General features: G+C 38.7%; 1 protein-coding gene across 3 annotated transcripts in view; it reads right to left on the bottom strand.

Moving 5' to 3' along the window:
* The window catches only part of LAMA2 (laminin subunit alpha 2), a 684,287-nt gene that overhangs the window by 301,570 nt on the left and 362,186 nt on the right, over positions 1–20,531 (bottom strand). For all 3 annotated transcript variants that reach the window (XM_060419598.1, XM_060419599.1, XM_060419600.1), the window contains exons 13-14: positions 7,387–7,488; positions 5,828–6,039 (exon numbers count right to left, since the gene is read on the bottom strand). In XM_060419598.1, coding sequence (XP_060275581.1) covers positions 5,828–6,039; positions 7,387–7,488 — 314 coding nt within the window. The remainder of the gene's footprint in view (positions 1–5,827; positions 6,040–7,386; positions 7,489–20,531) is intronic.

Raw genomic sequence — 20,531 nt, 5'->3', positions numbered from 1 at the left:
AACATCTTTCCCAGCGATATTCCACATTAGTATTCACCGAGCAGTCCCAATGTTCATTAGGTTCTGATATTTGTTAAATGGGATTTTAATGTGTTTAACAGTTTTTAGTGTTACTCTTGAAGAAGTCTGTGGTTTATTCTTTTTCCTCTTTCAATATGGTCATTTTCTTTTCTCGATACAGGCTGTATTCATTAAAATACATAATGCTGGTAGTAATAAATATTGTTGGAGATTCATGAACTGTTAAAGATTTGTCAAATGTTCTAGCTGGTTCTTTCTAATTATTATGAAAGGGAAATACAGATAAGATGATGGATGAAGAGCCAAGGCATAATTATATAAGCTATTATTGAAAATACTGGAATCATATAAGAAACATTGCCCTGGTACTGACTTAAAGAGTGCTCTGTATATTTTTTACTATATTTTCAACCAGAGTTAGATATATCATGCTTCACAAAAAAAGGAAGAAAATCCAAATTATTCTTTAAACAATAGGACACTTGATCTTAAAACTCTTTTAAATAATTATTTTTTAAATTCACTTTTTTTTTAAATATAGAAGACCTCCATTTAATTCTACTAAATAAATGTTACTTTGGGTTTGTTACCATAGACAAAGATTTTATTATTGTTCAGGGGCTTTGTTCTATTTCATTTTTTGATGCAACACAAGATTATGACCTAAAATTTCCTTTAGCCTCTGTCTTGTGAAAGTTCCACAAAGTACTACTCAGTTAATGAAGTCTAATCATTTTTTGTCTCATACCTAAAAAGGCAATAGAATCATTTACAAACTCAGTGTCTGAGTGAGCTATCTTGGTATGAGCTAGACATTTTCCCCAAACATTGTCAGTCCTATGCTAACTAAGGGAAATAACGAACAGAATCTAATACTGTTGCGAACCATTCATCAAAAATATACTAAATGCTAATATGAGAATTCATATTTCTTTTTCCTTAGTCCTACCAATATGCATTGTGCTCACTTCCACTGCACTCTTCATTATACACCACAAACATACCTCTGACTTGGATAATGGACTATACGTTGTTTGAATTCACTGATCATTTATCCATCTTTGTTTCCTCTTTTCTTAGCCTAGAACTACCACATCATAATAATTACTGTGTACTAAGTGTGCATTATAATAATTTAAACTTCTGCGCATTATAATGGGAACTTGAGACATATCTCCCTTAAGTATTAATGAAACTGGGCTTCCCTGACAGCTTAGTGGTAAAGAATATGCCTGTCAATACAGGAGACACAGATACGATCTCTTGATCTGGGTAGATCCCACATTCTGTGGAGCAACTAGGCCTGTGTGACACAACAATTGAGCCTGGGCTCTAAAGTCCAAGAACCACTACTACTGAGCTCACAGGCCGTGACTACTGAAGTCAGTGCTCCCTAGAGCCCATGCTCCACAAGAGAAGCCACCGCAACGAGGAGCCCATGCACCGCAACGAGAGAGTAGCGCCTGCTCTCTGCAACCAGACAACAGCCAGAGCAGCAACGAAGGCCCAGCACAGCCAAGATAAATACGTAAGTAAAGTTATATTTTAAAAAATCTATGAAACCAATGCAGTAATCATGTTTCTGCCCACATTTACAAAGGAAAAACCCGAAGCTCAGAGACGTAAAGTGCCTTGTCTATATAACACTGTCTGCAAATATTGTGCAGCACAGACTGAAATAAAAAACCAATGGCTAGCTTGTTGTCCGACATTGTCTCCCACAGTACACTAGACAGAAGGTCAGATGTCTCAGATACATCATTTTCTCACTGAGCACCCAATCTTGAAAGTTAGGTATGTTTCTGCCATTTTACAAAAGAGGAAGCTGCAATTCAAATACACAGGGAAGGTACTCAGTAAATGCTGGTAGACTGAATAAATCCAATATTACAGAATAGATTTGGGAGGTAGTGAAAGGCAATGGGGGGAAAAAAAACACATGTTGGTATAAAACCTGGTTGAACCTCTTCCCAAGAGCTAGTTATAGAAATTTTTTAAGTTTGTTAGAGCCCTCATTGTAATAATTTCTTCAAATGTGATTACCTGGGTTATTACTTTCATAAGGTAGAAGTTTACTATCAGAACTATTTCTATTATCATCAAAATATTCCTTTGTTTATATGGATTTTTCTAGACTATTTATTGGATAATTTATTAGATAAATTCTGTATAATGTTTTTGATACCACACACACAAAAAAACACTCTTAAAAGTCATGTGAAAATGTCTAGCCTAGGAGAAATTTATTTTCAAACAACAAAGATATATGAGTTGTATCACAATAAAGTCACAATGGGCTCAGTTACACTGGGCTAACAAACAACTGAATTCTCAGTGGCTTGTCAGAAAACTCAAGGAAAATCATCTCTGGTTCTGGGTAACCTTTCAGGGCAGCCAACCTCCATGTGCTGTCAACATTTCAGACTGTTTTTATGTTCTGGTAACTGTGTAAGCTCCATAGAGTCTCCTACAGGTAATTCAATGCTTTTCTAGGGTTGGGAGAGGGCATAGTAGAACAGGAACAATACATCACTTCAGCTCACATTTCATTGGCCAAACCAAGACCTATGGTAACATCTACCCTCAAAGGAAATGCAATATTTCAAAAGAAGGAGATTAAAATTTGATGAACTGTACTAATGGCTACTATAAGGTATAAGGTCTTCCCTGGTGGCTCAGATGATAAAGAATCTTCCTGCAATGCAAGAGATCTGGTTCAATCCCAGGGTTGGGAAGATCTCCTGGAGAAGGAAATGGCTACCCACTGCAGTATTCTTGATTGGAGAATTTCGTGGACAGAGGAACCAGGTGGTTTACAGTATGGGGTCGCAAAGAGTCGGACACAACTGAGCAACTAACACTTTCACTTTCACAGGCGATAAGCAAAATATCAAGTTAAATATCAAGGATTGCTATTGAAACTAAGGTTTGGAGGATTTAAAGGAGAAAGATTCACAGTTAAGTTGATTTCTCTTATATTCTTAAAGAAAGAATGAAAAGTTTTCCATTTTTATCTTCATTTATCAATGAGTACAATGAGAAGAAAATCAATTAAGTTTATCACATGCGCTCCTCAGCACTGTAGAAAAAACTGACAGCAAAAATGGTCTCAATTTTGAAACACCAGTCCCTTCTTCATTCTAGATATCTTCAAGTGTTAATGGTACTTAATGGAGAAAATGGTGCTTCCTAGAATGTGCAGGTCAGATGGAAATACTTCAGATTTGTGTGCTGACTGGCCATGAGCAAAGCATTTTTGCTTTAATTCCATTCTCATAGTGACTTTTTGACATTGGCAAGCAATTGTCCTCCTCATTTTACAGATGAGATGGCTGAAATCCAAAGAGATCTAAAACAACACTTCTGTTCACAACTATTAAACAGCTAACTTGAAACCAGAAGTCAAAATTCTAACCTGCTGCCCCGTTTTCCTTCCACTATTCAATTCCAGTTTCTCCGTATCGGGAGGAACATAAACCCATTTGCTGAGAGAACTACCATGGAAGTAAATCCTCCTTAAATAATTCTAAACATGAATTTCTGTTGTGATAGCGTCAATTTACTTGTGCTTACACATAAGCCATATACCAAGTTGGAAGCCTACTGTGCAAGACAAGTTGAAATCAATTCAAGTGATGTTTTACAAATAGGACTCAATCCACTCATAGATCAGAGATAAATAAAATATAACAAGCTTACTGACTCAAGATTCATGCTGGCTTGTGGCTCACCTGGAGTGGGTAGAAATTTCACATACAACATGGCTTAACTTCTCGAACTACAGTGCCTTGTGTAATGTAGGCTGCAGAGAGCATCACCTACATGGATTAGTTCCTGTGTCAGGTCCCATAGCCATGCTCTGTGAACATGTTGCTCACGTATGGGAAAAGCTCAGAAGGCTCAAATGAAACTAGTGATTTTAAGATAAGTAGACACTAAAATTATCTCACATGAATTAGGGAGAAATGCTTTGGATTAACTAGTCTGAGAAGCAAGGCTGGGAAAAATAAACAAACCCCTCAGCCACTTTTTTGTCAATTTGCTTGTCATTTATTTTGAAATCCAGAGGACTCATCTCTTTGTACTCTTTAAACATCATGACAGTCTCTATTTACTAAATGTGAAAAAACATAATTAATTCCGAAGTGCTGCTTCTCATCTTCACGGCATTTTAACCCAGCTTCTAGCAGCATTGACTATGCAAAAGAGGTACATTGTTTGGCAGTGGTTCTGTTTCTGAATCTGCGATTCTCTCCTTAGGGAGATGGTAATGATGATTACACTTAGTTGAAATACTACAAGTGAAAGACAAACTAGACAGCACAAGCAGATGAAGGGGGGTGGTGGAGCATCAGCAATTAAAAGACCCTCTTGTAGATAAACCAGCATTGAAGACATTGCTGTGCTGATGGGTATGCCAAGCTGTCGGTTTGGGGTCACATTTGATCATCTAATTTAAGTTGCTTTAGGAGAAAATTGGGCTTGCCAGGTGGCACTAGTGGTAAAAAAAAAAAAAAAAAAAAACAACTTGCCTGCTAATGCAGGAAACATAAGAGATGCTGGGTTTGATCCCTGGGTCTGGAAGATCCCCTGGGGGAGGGCATGGCAACCCACTCTAGTATCCTTGCTTGAGAATCCCTTGGACACAGGAGACTGGCGGGCTATAGTCCACAGGGTTGCACAGAGTCAGACACAGCTGAAGCGACTTAGAATGCACACACGCAGGAAAAAATTGCCATGAAATTTGCAAGTCATTTTTTTTAATGGAAAGCAGCCTTTAGGGTGCCTCTTATGGACATGTTTAGCTCAAGTTGGGGGGTTCTCTCTTTAAGGAAACAAAACAGAGAGTAGAAAGGAATAATTCCTTGAAAGTGTTCGAGGTAATGAGCACTTTACATAATTATCACATATAATTTTCACAATGACCCTGAAAGGTAGGCGCTATTATCTCCACTTCACATTTGAAGAAATCCAGTTTCCATAAGGACCAACCACTTGCCAAAGGTCACACATATAATAAGCAATAGAGCTAGTTGAATTCTTAGTCTTACTTTCCTTGATATCATGTAGCCATTATAGTATTACAGTGTTTCACAAAAAAACTTGTGGTTATTCAAATGAAGGTGCTTATATCTCTCATTATCAACAATATACTATTAAGTCAGAATCTACTGAATGAATTAACGGAAGAAAATATTTTACAAACCACTTTCTGAATATGGGTATCCTGGAATTATATCACTTTACTTTTCCACTATGAGTTATCATAAAGGAGACTGTGCTTTCCAGTATAGCATTTCTCAGTATAGGGATCATTTTTATTGCATGTTCTGGCAGAACTGAGACTCATCAATACTGAAAAAGGACTAAGATTCATCCTGGGTAGGTAAACTTTTAAAGATCAATAGAAACACTTTTCAGAAAACCAGTGCTCCATCATTAACTATTATTTGAAGATGGCAAACCTTAGGAGAAGGCAATGGCACCCCACTCCAGAGCTCTTGCCTGGAAAATCCCATGGACAGAGGAGCCTGGTGGGCTGCAGTCCATGGGGTCGCTGAGGGTCAGATACGACTGAGCGACTTCACTTTCGCTTTTCACTTTCATGCACTGGAGAAGAAAATGGCAACCCACTCCAGTAGGCTGGAGGATCCCAGGGACGGGGGAGCCTGGTGGGCTGCCGTCTGTGGAGTCGCACAGAGTCTGAAGCGACTTAGCAGCAGCAGGGATCTTCAGTCACTTAGCACTTGCATGTCCGCCCCAAGGCAAATGTGTAAGAGCTGGGAGATGCAATTCCTGAGTTTACCTGAAGATGGCATCCATCCCAAGGCTGTATGTGATTTGTATGAGGACTCTCTGCAAATTCACAAGCACTGTCATAAACTCCTTCCTACTGACTGGGAAATTTGTGCCGTGTGTCGTAAATGATTCTTCTTTAAGTGACAACACATTAATATGTTCTTCAGATGGTTGCAGATATACCTCCTCTTGGGCTGAGCTGATTCTCAAGTTATTTCCCTAAAGGGGAAAAGAGAGTATAAAAGGATAAAACTGTGAAAAAAGGGATTCTCCTCTTTGTAGGTTGTCCTCAGTAGGTTTTTTATTTCAGGTTAGCTTTCCCTGTCAGAATATTTCTAATATGTATAAAAGGCAGAGAGAAAACAATTTAAATTTAGCCTTAACTCGATGTACCACAAAGTATAAGCTTCTTGGTTATGCGTTACTCTCCTTCCCCTAATAACTAAAATAATTAATACTTGGTAAGTCTAAATATACATGATTACAAATACGTCAATTTTACAGAAGTGTGCAAAACTGAATATTTCAGATATACTATTTTATGGTAATTGTGGATTATATAGGAAAATGGGGAAGAAAAGTTAAAACAGTATGAAGCTATTGTTTTAAAGGACTCTTCAATCTGGGGAAAAAAGAAACAAGAAAAAATTCTACAGTTTCATGAGTACAATTGGATAATGGCATTATTCTCATTTGGGTTAACCTTTTACCTTAGTTCATTCATATTAATAATATATAGCTTCTCAACATTTTACATTTAGAGAACCCTTTTATCTCAAAGGAATTCCATGACATACTTCTATTTTCATAAACACACACATATGTAGTGATATATATCACTCAGATCACTTCACCTAATACTGGGGAAGACTTTTTTAAAAATTGATTCTCATGCATGAACATTTCAAGACCAAAACAACAACAGAGCCCCATGGTAAATCAACATAGATCCCTTTGGACCCATAAATATGCATGAAATGTGTGCCTTTGTGAGAGCAGAGGAGAAGAAAGGAAGAATATGAGAAAGGAAAGCAGCTTTTATGTGATAACTTTAGGCTTCTAGCCTTTGGGAACCGCCTGTGTCCCTCCAAATGCTCAAAGTAGTTTCTCCTATATTTTTCTTAGTTAAATTAAGAGAGTTTTGAAGTCAAGATTCAACTGTACCTAAAGAGATCAATTTCCCTTTTTCCATTGACTTCTATCTAATATAAACAAAAGTATAAACAATAAAATCTACTTGGAATCAAGGAGAGATGGAAAAACTACAACTATATATTTCAGCCATTTGCTCAAATACTTTTAGTGTACTTATATTCTGGGGGACATGGTCATTAGGTTTTAAATTTAAATTTCAAGTCTGCTCTAAAAATCCCCTTTACCACTGGAACCCAAGACCTATGTGCAGTCTTCTAGATATGTCTCAGAGTGAATGGCAGAAAAAAATTCCCAAGATACAGTATTTTTCTCTAGTAGTATATAAATGAATTTAAACTAGTTAGTAAGTTATAACCTCAGATTACATGAGTGTAAAGCACTTAAACATAAATGACACTTCCCATACTCTACCTCTAAGATAACCATAAGCTGGAGTGTGTGTTCTGCATCTTCATTTGCTTCTTCAAGGTCATATGATACGGTAAACATCAACTGTCCTCCAGCTGCTGTGAGCTACAAGAGAGAAGATGCATCATCATTACAGGACAGGAGATAGGCTATTAAACTGTGCTTTGCTTATTATTTTTAAATTATTTTATTGTTCTAGAGGGCAGGATTTGGAAGAAACAGAAATCATGAGCATGCAGATTGCGAATGATGGACATTTCTTTAGGAGTAACCTTTATACGAACCTTACCTATCAATGGTAAGCCTGACACACATCATATAAATTCATGTATTCTTTTTCCTGGTGTTGCAGGCTTGCTGAAATAGGTTAATTTCCAGGGAACCAAACACAGCCCCTCCTGTCATTTTTCCTAGTGTGTAGCTTGAGCTTTACAATTCCCAAACAGAGAACGATCTTTGTTAAAATTGGGAGATTTCTACTCATCATCGAAGGTCACTCACTTTCTGTGGGTCTGAATGCTTTCAGCAAAGACATCATTTCATTTCACAAGTACTTTACCTAAACTATAAGCTATGCTGGAGAATGTTGTTGGTCAAAGAAAAAGAAATAAAGCAGCAAATTTTATATCATGAAAAAATTTAAACAAAATTCCCAAAGATACACTTTCCCTCGGGCAATCAAATATACTTAGCGTGAATGAATGCTGCTATCCCTTTTCATTAAACAAAATTCTTTCCTTCCATCATGTGTGCTGAACCCCATAAAATGTATGCTTGAGGTTTACATTTGCTGACATTGACAGTAACCTTGTACAAAGGATTAAAAAAAAATAGGAAAGCAAGATCATTTACAGGACAGGAATCAACACTGGAACTTGAATGACAGATGACGCAAATGCTGCAGTGCTTTTCTAAAAAGTTCCACCCCAGCATTGTAAATAGACACTCATAAAACAAAGCTGATGATTTGTATTCTGCCGTATCCTCCATACTGACGAGCAGAGACCTAGCTTCGCAGCCCTGGGCTCTCTGTGGCCTCTCATGGCAGACCCTGACCACAAAGCAACTCCTGGTGATGCTCTGGGTGGAGGAGGAGGAACCCAGATTCCTTTCAGAGTTGTTCCATTGGGAATGAAACACAGCTCGCCATGGCTGATTAAACAAAGTTTTAAAATCACAGCTTCTCAATGTCTTCTAAGAGCTCATTACAGGGAGCTTTATAAGGAACTAAAATTCAGAAAACTTTTATTCCTCAGCTACACTGAAAAATAGCCTTGTTATAATGTCTTTTTATATCTAAAATAATAAATATCTGCCTGGACTATAGCACTTGGCATTACTGTGAGTAATGAGGGGTGAATCTATGTAAAAGTTTTTTGGTTCTATTAAGATAAGCTTCCCAAATTACATAAAACATGCTTGTTCAAAAATCAACCAGAGGAGTTGGAACAAAGATGGCAGAGGAATAGGATGGGAAGACCACTTTCTCCCTCACAAATTCCTCAAAAGAACATTTCAACGCTGAGCAAACTCCACAAAACAACTTCTGTAGGCTGGCAGAGGACATCAGGCAACCAGTAAAGCAGACCATTGTCTTCAAAAACAGGTAGGAAAAAATATAAAAGACGAAAAAGGAGACAAAGGAGGTGGGGAGGGAGCTCCGTCCCGGGAAGGGAAGCCTGTCCTGGGAAGGGAATTTTAAGAAGAGAGGTTTCCAAACACCAGGAAACACTCTCCCTGCCAAGTCTGTGGCGAGCCTTGGAAATGCAGAGGGCAACATAACAGGAAGGGAAAAATAGATAAATAATTAAAACCAACAGATTACAAGCCCACCAGTAACTCCCCCAGTGGAAAAGCAGCACAGACGCCTGCATCCGCCACAAGCTAGTGGGGGCAGGGCAGGCAAGCGTGGGAGGCGCGGGCTGCAGTGCTTTGTAAGAATCGGGCAGGAACGCCCCACGCGCAACCAGAACGATCTAACTTGGGCTAGCAAACCAGACTGTGGGATAGCTACCACGCAAAAAGCTCGAACATAAGACACCGCCAGGACCGCGCACAGAACAAAGGACGGAACGGAAAAAGCTGGCTGCAGACCATCCCCCGCCGGGGACAGGCAGCCAGAGCCGTAAGGACTGGAAAGGGGCAATTGCAGACCCGGAGAGACTTTACTTACCTAACTGCAAGCAGGCTTCTTTGCTAAGACTTCTGGGGGTGCTGGACAGTCACTATCTGCCTCACGGGGGGCGCCAGCGGTCCACCCAGAAAGCTGAGCAGCAGCGGCAGAAAAGGTGACAAGTCGCGGCAATCGCGCTCGCCAAACTCCTGAGCTACTCGGACCTGGGAAGGGCACAAAGCGCAGTCCCAGCCGAATCTGTGCCTCTGAGGGCTGCCTGAGCGCCGAACCTGAGCGGCTTGGACCGGGGAAGGGCACGCAGCCTAGGGCCGGCCCCAGACGGTTCCCGGCTGAGCATCATAGAGCCGGAGCGGTTTGTGCGCCGCGAGAAGGGACAGGTCAAACGGGGCTGAGACACTGTGTACACACGACAGTGCTATTTGTTTGCAGCGTCCCCCCTCCCCACAGCGCGACTGAACTAGTGAGCCTAAAAAACCAGCAAACAGAAGAAGTTAAACAGAGGGAACCACCTTGGAAGTGATCCCACACGGCCCACAACATCAGAGAAGGGCCAGAAATATTTTTACTATTTTGAAAATCATTCCTTTTTTTTTCTAACTTTTTTTAAATTGTTAAGTCTTCTATTTCTCCTCTAATTTTTATTTCTATAACCTACTATTACTATTTTTTAAAAAAAGACTTTTTTTTTTTTTTAAGGCAAACACCATATATAGTCTTTGGATGGTTGTTAGTGTTTTTTTTTTTTTAATCTTGTTTTTTTTTTTCTCTCTTTTTTTTTTCTTTCTTCCTTTTTCCTTCTGCTTCTTTTCTTTAATATTGTATTTTTGAAAATCCAACCTCTACTCTAGATTTTTAATCTTTGCTCTTAGGTTTTTGGTGTCAATTTTGTACATTTAAAAACCCAAACTTCACTACCCAAGTTTACCTGAGACCGAGATTACTGGCTTGACCACTCTCTCCTCCTTTGGACTCTCCTTTTTCTCTACCAGGTGGCCTCTGTCTCTTTTCTCCCCCATCTCTTCTATATCCAACTCTGAATCTTTGTGTGTTCCAGACAGTGGAGAACACCTAAGGAACTGGTTACTGGCAGGATTTGTCTCTCTCCTTCTCATTCCTCTCTCTTATCCTCCTGGCCACCTCTGTCTACTTCCTCCCTCTCCTCTTCCCCGCATAACTCTGTAAATACCTCTGAGCGGTCCAGACTATAGAGCGCACATAAGGAAGTGACTACTGGCTAGCTTGCTCTCTCCTCTTTTGATCTCACTGCATCTCATTCCAGTTACCTCTAACTACCCCCTCCATCTTCTTTTCTCCTTGTAACTCAGTGAACCTCTCTGAGTGTCCCTCAATGTGGAGAAACTTTTCCTCTTTAACCTAGATGTTTTATCATCGGTGCTGTATAGATGGAGAAGTCTAGAGGCTACTGTAAAAATAAAACTGAAAACCAGAAGCAGGAGGCTTAAATCCAAAGCCTGAAAACATTAGAGAACTCTTGAATTCAGGGAACATTAAGCAATAGGAGCTCATCAAATGCCTTTATACCTACACCGAAACCAAGCTCCACCCAAGGGCCAACAAGTTCCAAAACAAGACATACCACGCAAATTCTCCAGCAACACAGGAACACTCCCCTGAGCTTCAATATACAGGCAGCTCAAAATTATTCCAAAACCTTTGATGTCTCATAACCCATTACTGGTCACTCCACTGCACTCCAGAGAGAAGAAACCCAGCTCCACCCACCAAAACTCCAACACAAGCCTCCCTAACCAGGAAACCTTGACAAGCCACTGATAGAACCCCACCCACAGTGAGGAAGCTCCATAATAAAGAGAACTCCACAAATTACCAGAATATAAAAAGGCCACCCCAAACGCAGCAATATAACCAAGATGAAGAGACAGAGGAATACTCAGCAGGTAAAGGAACAGGAGAGTTGCCCACCAAACCAAACAAAAGAGGAAGAAGTAGGGAATCTACCTGAGAAGGAATTCCAAATATTGATAGTGAAAATGATCCAAAATCTTGAAATCAAAATGGAATCACAGAAAAATAGCCTAGAGACAAGGATTGAGAAGATGCAAGAAAGGTTTAACAAGGACCTAGAAGAAATAAAAAAGAGTCAAAATATAATGAATAACACAATAAATGAGATCAGAAACACTCTGGAGGCAACAAATAGTAGAATAACGGAGGCAGAAGATAGGATTAGTGAAATAGAAGATAGAATAGTAGAAATGAATGAATCATAGAGGAAACAATAAAAATGAATTAAAAGAAATAAGGACAATCTCAGAGACCTCCAGGACAATATGAAACGCTCCAACATTCGAATTATAGGAGTCCCAGAAGAAGAAGACAGAAAGAAAGATCATGAGAAAATCCTTGAGGAGATAATAGTTGAAAACTTCCCTAAAATGGGGAAGGAAATAATCACCCAAGTCCAAGAAACGCAGAGAGTTCCAAACAGGATAAACCCAAGGTGAAACACCCCAAGACACATATTAATCAAATTAACAAATATCAAACACAAAGAACAAATATTAAAAGCAGCAAGGGAAAAACAACAAATAACACACAAGGGGATTCCCATAAGGATAACAGCTGATCTTTCAATAGAAACTCTTCAGGCCAGGAGGGAATGGCAAGACATACTTAAAGTGATGAAAGACAGTAACCTACAGCCCAGATTACTGTACCCAGCAAGGATCTCATTCAAATACGAAGGAGAAATCAAAAGCTTTACAGACAAGCAAAAGCTGAGAGAATTCAGCACCACCAAACCAGCTCTCCAACAAATTCTAAAGGATATTCTCTAGACAGGAAACACAAAAAGAGTGTATAAACCCGAACCCAAAACAATAAAGTAAATGGTAACGGGATCATACTTATCAATAATTACCTTAAATGTAAATGGGTTGAACGCCCCAACCAAAAGACAAAGACTGGCCGAATGGATACAAAAACAAGACCCCTCTATATGCTGCTTACAAGAGACCCACCTCAAAACAAGGGACACATACAGACTGAAAGTGAAGGGCTGGAAAAAGATATACCACACAAATAGAGACCAAAAGAAAGCAGGAGTGGCAGTACTCATATCCGATAAAATAGACTTTAAAACAAAGGCTGTGAAAAGAGACAAAGAAGGCCACTACATAATGATCAAAGGATCAATCCAAGAAGAAGATATAACAATTATAAATATATATGCACCCAATATAGGAGCACTGCAATATGTAAGACAAATGCTAACAAGTATGAAAGGGGAAATCAACAATAACACAATAATAGTGGGAGACTTTAATACCCCACTCACACCTATGGACAGATCAACTAAACAGAAAATTAACAAATAAATGCAAACTTTAAATGATACATTAGATCAGTTAGACCTAATTGATATCTATAGGACATTTCACCCCAAAACAATGAATTTCACCTTTTTTTCAAGTGCTCATGGAACCTTCTCCAGGATAGACCACATCCTGGGCCATAAATCTAAACTTGATAAATTCAAAAAATCGAAATCATTCCAAGCATCTTTTCTGACCATAATGCATTAAGATTAGATCTCAATTACAGGAGAAAAACTATTAAAAATTCCAACATATGGAGGTTGAACAACACACTTCTGAACAACTAACAAATCACAGAAGAAATCAAAAAAGAAATCAAAATATGCATAGAAACTAATGAAAATGAAAACACAACAACCCAAAACCTGTGGGACACTATAAAAGCAGTGCTAAGAGGAAAGTTCATAGCAATACAGGCATACCTCAAGAAACAAGAAAAAAGTCAAATAAATAACCTAACTCTACAACTAAAGCAACTAGAAAAGGAAGAATTGGAGAACCCCAGAGTTAGTAGACGGAAAGAAATCTTAAAAATTAGGGCAGAAATAAATGCAAAAGAAACAAAAGAGACCATAGCAAAAATCAACAAAGCCAAAAGCTGGTTCTTTGAAAGGATAAATAAAATTGACAAACCATTAGGCAGACTCATCAAGAAGCAAAGAGAGAAAAATCAAATCAATAAAATTAGAAATGAAAAGGGAGAGATCACAACAGACAACACAGAAATACAAAGGATCATAAGAGACTACTATAGCAGTTGTATGCCAATAAAATGGACAACGTGGAAGAAATGGACAAATTCTTAGAAAAGTACAATTTTCCAAAACTGAACTAGGAAGAAATAGAAAATCTTCACAGACCCATCACAAGCACGGAAATTGAAACTGTAATCAGAAATCTTCCAGCAAACAAAAGCCCAGGTCCAGACGGCTTCACAGCTGAATTCTACCAAAAATTTCGAGAAGAGCTAACACCTATCCTACTCAACCTCTTTCAGAAAATTGCAGAGGAAGGTAAACTTCCAAACTCATTCTATGAGGCCACCATCACCCTAATACCAAAACCTGACAAAGATGTCACAAAAAAAGAAAACTACAGGCCAATATCACTGATGAACATAGATGCAAAAATCCTCAACAAAATTCTAGCAATCAGAATCCAACAGCACATTAAAAAGATCATACACCATGACCAAGTGGGCTTTATCCCAGGGATGCAAGGATTCTTCAATATCCGCAAATCAATCAATGTAATTCACCACATTAACAAATTGAAAAATAAAAACCATATGATTATCTCAATAGATGCAGAGAAGGCCTTTGACAAAATTCAACATCCATTTATGATAAAAACTCTCCAGAAAGCAGGAATAGAAGGAACATACCTCAACATAATAAAAGCTATATATGACAAACCCACAGCAAACACCCTCAATGGTGAAAAATTGAAAGCATTTCCCCTAAAGTCAGGAACAAGACAAGGGTGCCCACTTTCACCGCTACTATTCAACATAGTTCTGGAAGTTTTGGCCACAGCAATCAGAGCAGAAAAAGAAATAAAAGGAATCCAAATTGGAAAAGAAGAAGTAAAACTTTCACTGTTTGCAGATGACATGATCCTCTACACAGAAAACCCTAAAGACTCCACCAGAAAATTACTAGAGGTAATCAATGAATATAGTAAAGTTGCAGGATATAAAATCAACACACAGAAATCCCTTGCATTCCTATACACTAATAATGAGAAAGTAGAAAAAGAAATTAAGGAAACAATTCCATTCACCATTGCAACGAAAAGAATAAAATACTTAGGAATACATCTACCTAAAGAAACTAAAGACCTATATATAGAAAACTATAAAACACTGATGAAAGAAATCAAAGAGGACACTAATAGATGGAGAAATATACCATGTTCATGGATCGGAAGAATCAATATAGTGAAAATGAGTACACTACCCAAAGCAATTTACAAATTCAATGCAATCCCTATTAAGCTACCAGCCATATTTTTCACAGAACTGGAACAAATAATTTCAAGATTTGTATGGAAATACAAAAACCTCGAATTGCCAAAGCAATCTTGAGAAAGAAGAATGGAACTGGAGGAATCAACTTGCCTGACTTCAGGCTCTACTACAAAGCCACAGTCATCAAAACAGTATGGTACTGGCACAAAGACAGACATATAGATCAATGGAACAAAATAGAAAGCCCAGAGATAAATCCACACACATATGGACACCTTATCTTTGACAAAGGAGGCAAGAATATACAATGGAGTAAAGACAATCTCTTTAACAATTGGTGCTGGGAAAACTGGTTAACCACTTGTAAAAGAATGAAACTAGATCACTTTCTAACAACCGCACACAAAAATAAACTCAAAATGGATTAAAGATCTAAATGTAAGACCAGAAACTATAAAACTCCTAGAGGAGAACATAGGCAAAACACTCTCAGACATAAATCACAGCAGGATCCTCTATGATCCACCTCCCAGAATTCTGGAAATAAAAGCAAAAATAAACAAGTGGGATCTAATTAAAATTAAAAGCTTCTGCACAACAAAGGAAAATATAAGCAAGGTGAAAAGATAGCCTTCTGAATGGGAGAAAATAATAGCAAATGAAGCAACTGACAAACAACTAATCTCAAAAATATACAAGCAACTTATGCAGCTCAATTCCAGAAAATAAACGACCCAATCAAAAAATGGGCCAAAGAACTAAATAGACATTTCTCCAAAGAAGACATATGGATGGCTAACAAACACATGAAAAGATGCTCAACATCACTCATTATTAGAGAAATGCAAATCAAAACCACAATGAGGTACCACTTTACACCAGTCAGAATGGCTGCAATCCAAAAATCTGCAAGCAATAACTGCTGGAGAGGGTGTGGAGAAAGGGAACCCTCCTACACTGTTGGTGGGAATGCAAACTAGTACAGCCACTATGGAGAACAGTGTGGAGATTCCTTAAAAAATTGCAAATAGAACTACCGTATGACCCAGGAATCCCACTGCTGGGCATACACACCGAGGAAACCAGAATTGAAAGAGACACATGTACCCCAGTGTTCATCGCAGCACTGTTTATAATAGCCAGGACATGGAAACAACCTAGATGTCCATCAGCAGATGAATGGATAAGAAAGCTGTGGTACATATACACAATGGAGTATTACTCAGCCATTAAGAAGAATTCATTTGAATCAGTTCTGATGAGATGGATGAAACTGGAGCCGATTATACAGAGTGAAGTAAGCCAGAAAGAAAAACACCAATACAGTATACTAACACATATATATGGAATTTAGAAAGATGGCAATGACGACCCTGTATGCAAGACAGCAAAAAAGACACAGATGTGTATAACGGACTTTAGGACTCAGAGGGAGAGGGAGAGGGTGGGATGATTTTGGAGAATGGCATTCTAACATGCATACTATCATGTAAGAATCGAATTGCCAGTCTATGTCTGACGCAGGATACAGCATGCTTGGGGCTGGTGCATGGGGATGACCCAGAGAGATGTTATGGGGAGGGAGGTGAGAGGGGGGTTCATGTTTGGGAACACATGTAAGAATTAAAGATTTTAAAATTAAAAAAAAAAAATCAACCAGACATTTTCTTAATGATGGGAGTCCAGAAAGGCAGCAGCAAAGAATGTTTCATATATTTTCAAAGAGAACTTAATTATTCAGAATTTCCTAAATTAATAAAAATATTTAATAGGAAGTAGGGACTGAGTTTGGAAAGGACATAGGGACACAGATCTATAATGTCACAAACTTTTGAGCTTCTAAATGTATTTTGATTATTAAAATTTAGATTACACGCTATCATCCTTCTAGAACAGGTTTCCTTAAAAAAGAAAAAGACCAAACTATATTAATTCTTAATTTCCTTTAATCAATTTAAGAAACTTAGAATTAAAGGTAACTCCCATTTTGCCAAAGAAAAGAGTCAAAATGTAATTTGAATATCCCAGATGTTGAGACTCAAGATGAAAAGAAAAATGTTGGATTTGTTACAATATTTGATTTGTCAAAGTATTTTCCATACCTACTTATAATAAAGTCATATAATATATGAAGTAATAATAATAAGAGAGAGTAATGAGGGTGGAAATGGGGGAAAAACAACTAATAACTACATAGAAAAAGAGAGGGGCCTTTTATAGGTCAATAATATACAACACAAACAATGGAGCAGAATTCAACCTGTTCACCTGAGGGCTTGTAGTAGTAGTAATACTAACGAGAAATTGCTTTCTCATTCACATTTCATAAAACAACTTTTTTCTATACTCTTTCATGCACCCCTGATATTCATGCATAGGCATCATAACAGTTTTCATGAGTGAATCCTTTTTGCTTCCACCTAGGTTGTGAAATAACAGGCAATTTTAAATAGAAGCATGATACTGTTACCAGATGTTTTTTTCCCCAAGCTATAAGTGTTCATTTCCATAATATTAAAATCACTGTCTATTTCGTTCACCCTAAGGTATATACTGCGGAGAAGGCAATGGCACCCCACCCCAGTACTCTTGCCTGGAAAGTCCCATGGACGGAGGAGCCTGGTAGGCTGCAGTCCATGGGGTTGCTAAGAGTCGGCACGACTGAGCGACTTCACTTTCATGCATTGGAGAAGGCAATGGCACCCGACTTCAGTATTCTTGCCTGCAGAATCCCAGAGACAGAGTAGCCTAGTGGGCTTCTGTCTATGGGGTCGCACAGAGTCGGACACGACTGAAGCGACTTAGCAGCAGTAGCAGTAAGGTATACACTGATGATATATCTCTATATAATTACTTAGTCAAGTACTTATTTAAGTAATTTTTTAAAAAGGTTGTTTTAATATCATCCTTTAATTGAGAAACTGGATCTCCTAGGAATAAGGGCTTCCTGCATAGCTTAGTGGCAAAGAACTGTCCTGCAATACAGGAGACTTGCGTCGATCCCTGGGTCAGGAAGATACCATGCGGGAGAAAATGGCAACCCACTCCAGTATTCTTGCTGGGAAAATCCCATGGACAGAGAAGCCTGGCGGGCTGCAGTCCACAGGGGTGGCAAAGAGTCCGACATATTGAATGACTGAGCACACCTCCTAGGGTTAATTATTTATTCTCTGCTGAAGCTGAAGCTCCAATACTTTGGCCACCTGATGTGAAGAGCTGATTCATTAGCAAAGAAAGATGTGCTGGGAAAGACTGAAGGCAGGAGGAGAAGGGGACGACAGAGGATGAGACGGTTGGATGGCAGCACTAACTCAATGGACAAGAGTTTGAGCAAGCTCTGGGAGATGATGAAGGACAGGGAAGGCTGGTGTGCTGCAGTCCCTGGGTTGCAAACAGTTGGCCGTGACTGAGTGACTGAACAGCAATAAAACTCCTTTGTTTCTATTTATCTATCAACTGTATCAAATAATCTTTATAAGAAATGAAACCAAGCATTTCTTGGTATTGTTTCCAGCTAATGTGTCTTCCCCAGAGGGTACATATCACTGGAGAGAGTCTTTGTAACAAGTCAGTTATTTGTTGTTCAGTCACTCAGTTGTGCCTGACTCTTTGTGACCCCATGGACTGCAGCACACAAGGCTTCCCTGTCCTTCACCATATCCTGGAGTATTGCTCAAGTTCATGTCCATCGAGTCCATGCTGCCACCCAACCATCTCATCCTCTGTTGTTCCCTTTTCCTCCTGTCCTCAATCTTTCACAGCATTAGGGTCTTTTCCAATGAGTCAGCTCTTCGCATCAGGTGATCAAAGTATTGGAGCTTCAGGCTTAGCATCAGTTCCTCCAATGAATATTCAGGCCTGATTTCCTTTAGGATTGACTGGTTTGATCTCCTTGCAGTCCTGGGACTCTCAGGAGTCTTCTCCAACACCATAATTCAAAAGCATCAGTTCTTTGGTGCTCAGCTTTCTTATGGTCCAACTCTCACATTCATACATAACTACTGAAAAAACCATATCTTTGATTAGATGGATCTTTGTTAGCAAAGAAATGTCTCTGCTTTTTAATAGGCTATCTATGTTTGTCACAGTTTTTCTTCCAAGGAGCAAGTGTCTTTTAATTTCATGGCTGCAGTCATCATCTGCAGTGATTTTGGACACCAATAAAATAAAGCTATAGAAACTTATTTTCTATGGAATATTTGTTTTCTGGGGAACAAGCTGTGGAAATACTTGGAATATAAGTTGTCCTTTCATATACAACTTTGGATGAAGGCTTCTCTGTCTCTTCTCCATCTATATTCTGCTCCATACTCCAAATGCTATATTGACTTGGCTCCTTCACCTGCTTGCTTCTCTGGTCTCCAATAATTCCTTCAATGTCCCAGTCTTCACTATCTCTTTCAAATCAAATGTGCACAGAGCTGCAAGTCATCAGTTGACTTTATTGTCTCCGCTAGATATTATCTCTGGACATTTGTTAGTTTCGCTATCAAATTCTGAGGTATGGGGTATTACCACCTCATTTTCTGTACTTCTACTCATCCACCCTCACTTATTTGATCTACTTCAGCCTGCTTTCCATACTTAGAACTTCACTAACAGTATGTCTTGAAAGGTCACTTATCAGCTCTATCTAGCAACCACGAATGGGCTTTTGTTCAGTTCCATGTGATATCTAATAATTCTTGAGATTCTTGACTCCTTGGTTTCTACTGCATTAAACTTTACTGATACTTCTTTCAGTATGACAGAGGTACCTCTGACTCCATTATAAATACATTTTTCTTTTATTCTATACTCAGTATATGGATATTTCTAAGATCCTTACCCTTTTTTGGTTATCCTTTCTTACTGACTTTCCATTTCTCTCTCGTGGATTGAACTGTGTTCAGCCCTGGTTTCTCAATCTGTATCTTCTATCATGTCCCATGTTCCTGTATAAATTTGGTCATGGTGCTGTAACAAAGGTCTAGAAACTGGGTAAACAACAGAAACACGAGATCAAGGTGTCAGCTGGGAGAACCCCCCTCACCTGCCCACTTGCATCTATCACTAGCATTCTATATTAATAAATCTACTTCTTGCCTATCAAAAAAAAAAAAAGATGTCAGCAAGGCTGGTTTCTTCTTAGGCCCCTCACCTTGGCTTGTAGATGGTCATCCTTTTCCTGTGTTTTCCCATGGTCTTCCTTCTGTGTTTGTTTATGTCCTAATTTCCTATTCTTATAAGGAAAAGTCATGGTGTATTAGGGACCACATTAAGTGCCCCATTTTAGCTTCATCAGGATAAAGGATCCTTTCTTCAAATTCAGTCTCATTTTGAGGTTCTGGGAGTTAGGACTTCAACATGTGAATTTGAGGGGGACAGTTCAGCCTATAACATTTCTGTACCGAATGACTGTTTAATAACAAACACTCAGAATACCCAAAGTTTATTATCTGGCTCTTCCCAGGAAACAAACAACTATTTTGCCAACTTCCATGAGTCACATGAGTCAAGCCATTGCTTCATTTCTCTGTTGTAAAGTGGAAACTATAGATACTACATAATATTGCTTTCACTCTATTATTTGAATCAGATTACTGCCTCAATCCTATTCCTTGAGATGCTTCTTGTCTTTCTGTTCCCATTGCTATATCATACTCACAAGGTATGTGAGTACTGACCAAGCATTCGAATTCAATTC

The sequence above is a fragment of the Ovis aries genome, chromosome 8 (assembly GCF_016772045.2).
Source record: "Ovis aries strain OAR_USU_Benz2616 breed Rambouillet chromosome 8, ARS-UI_Ramb_v3.0, whole genome shotgun sequence".
In the NCBI taxonomy this organism is placed as follows: Eukaryota; Metazoa; Chordata; class Mammalia; order Artiodactyla; family Bovidae; genus Ovis; species Ovis aries.
Note: the sequence above shows the minus strand (reverse complement) of the source record. Positions and strands in the feature narration are given on the sequence as shown.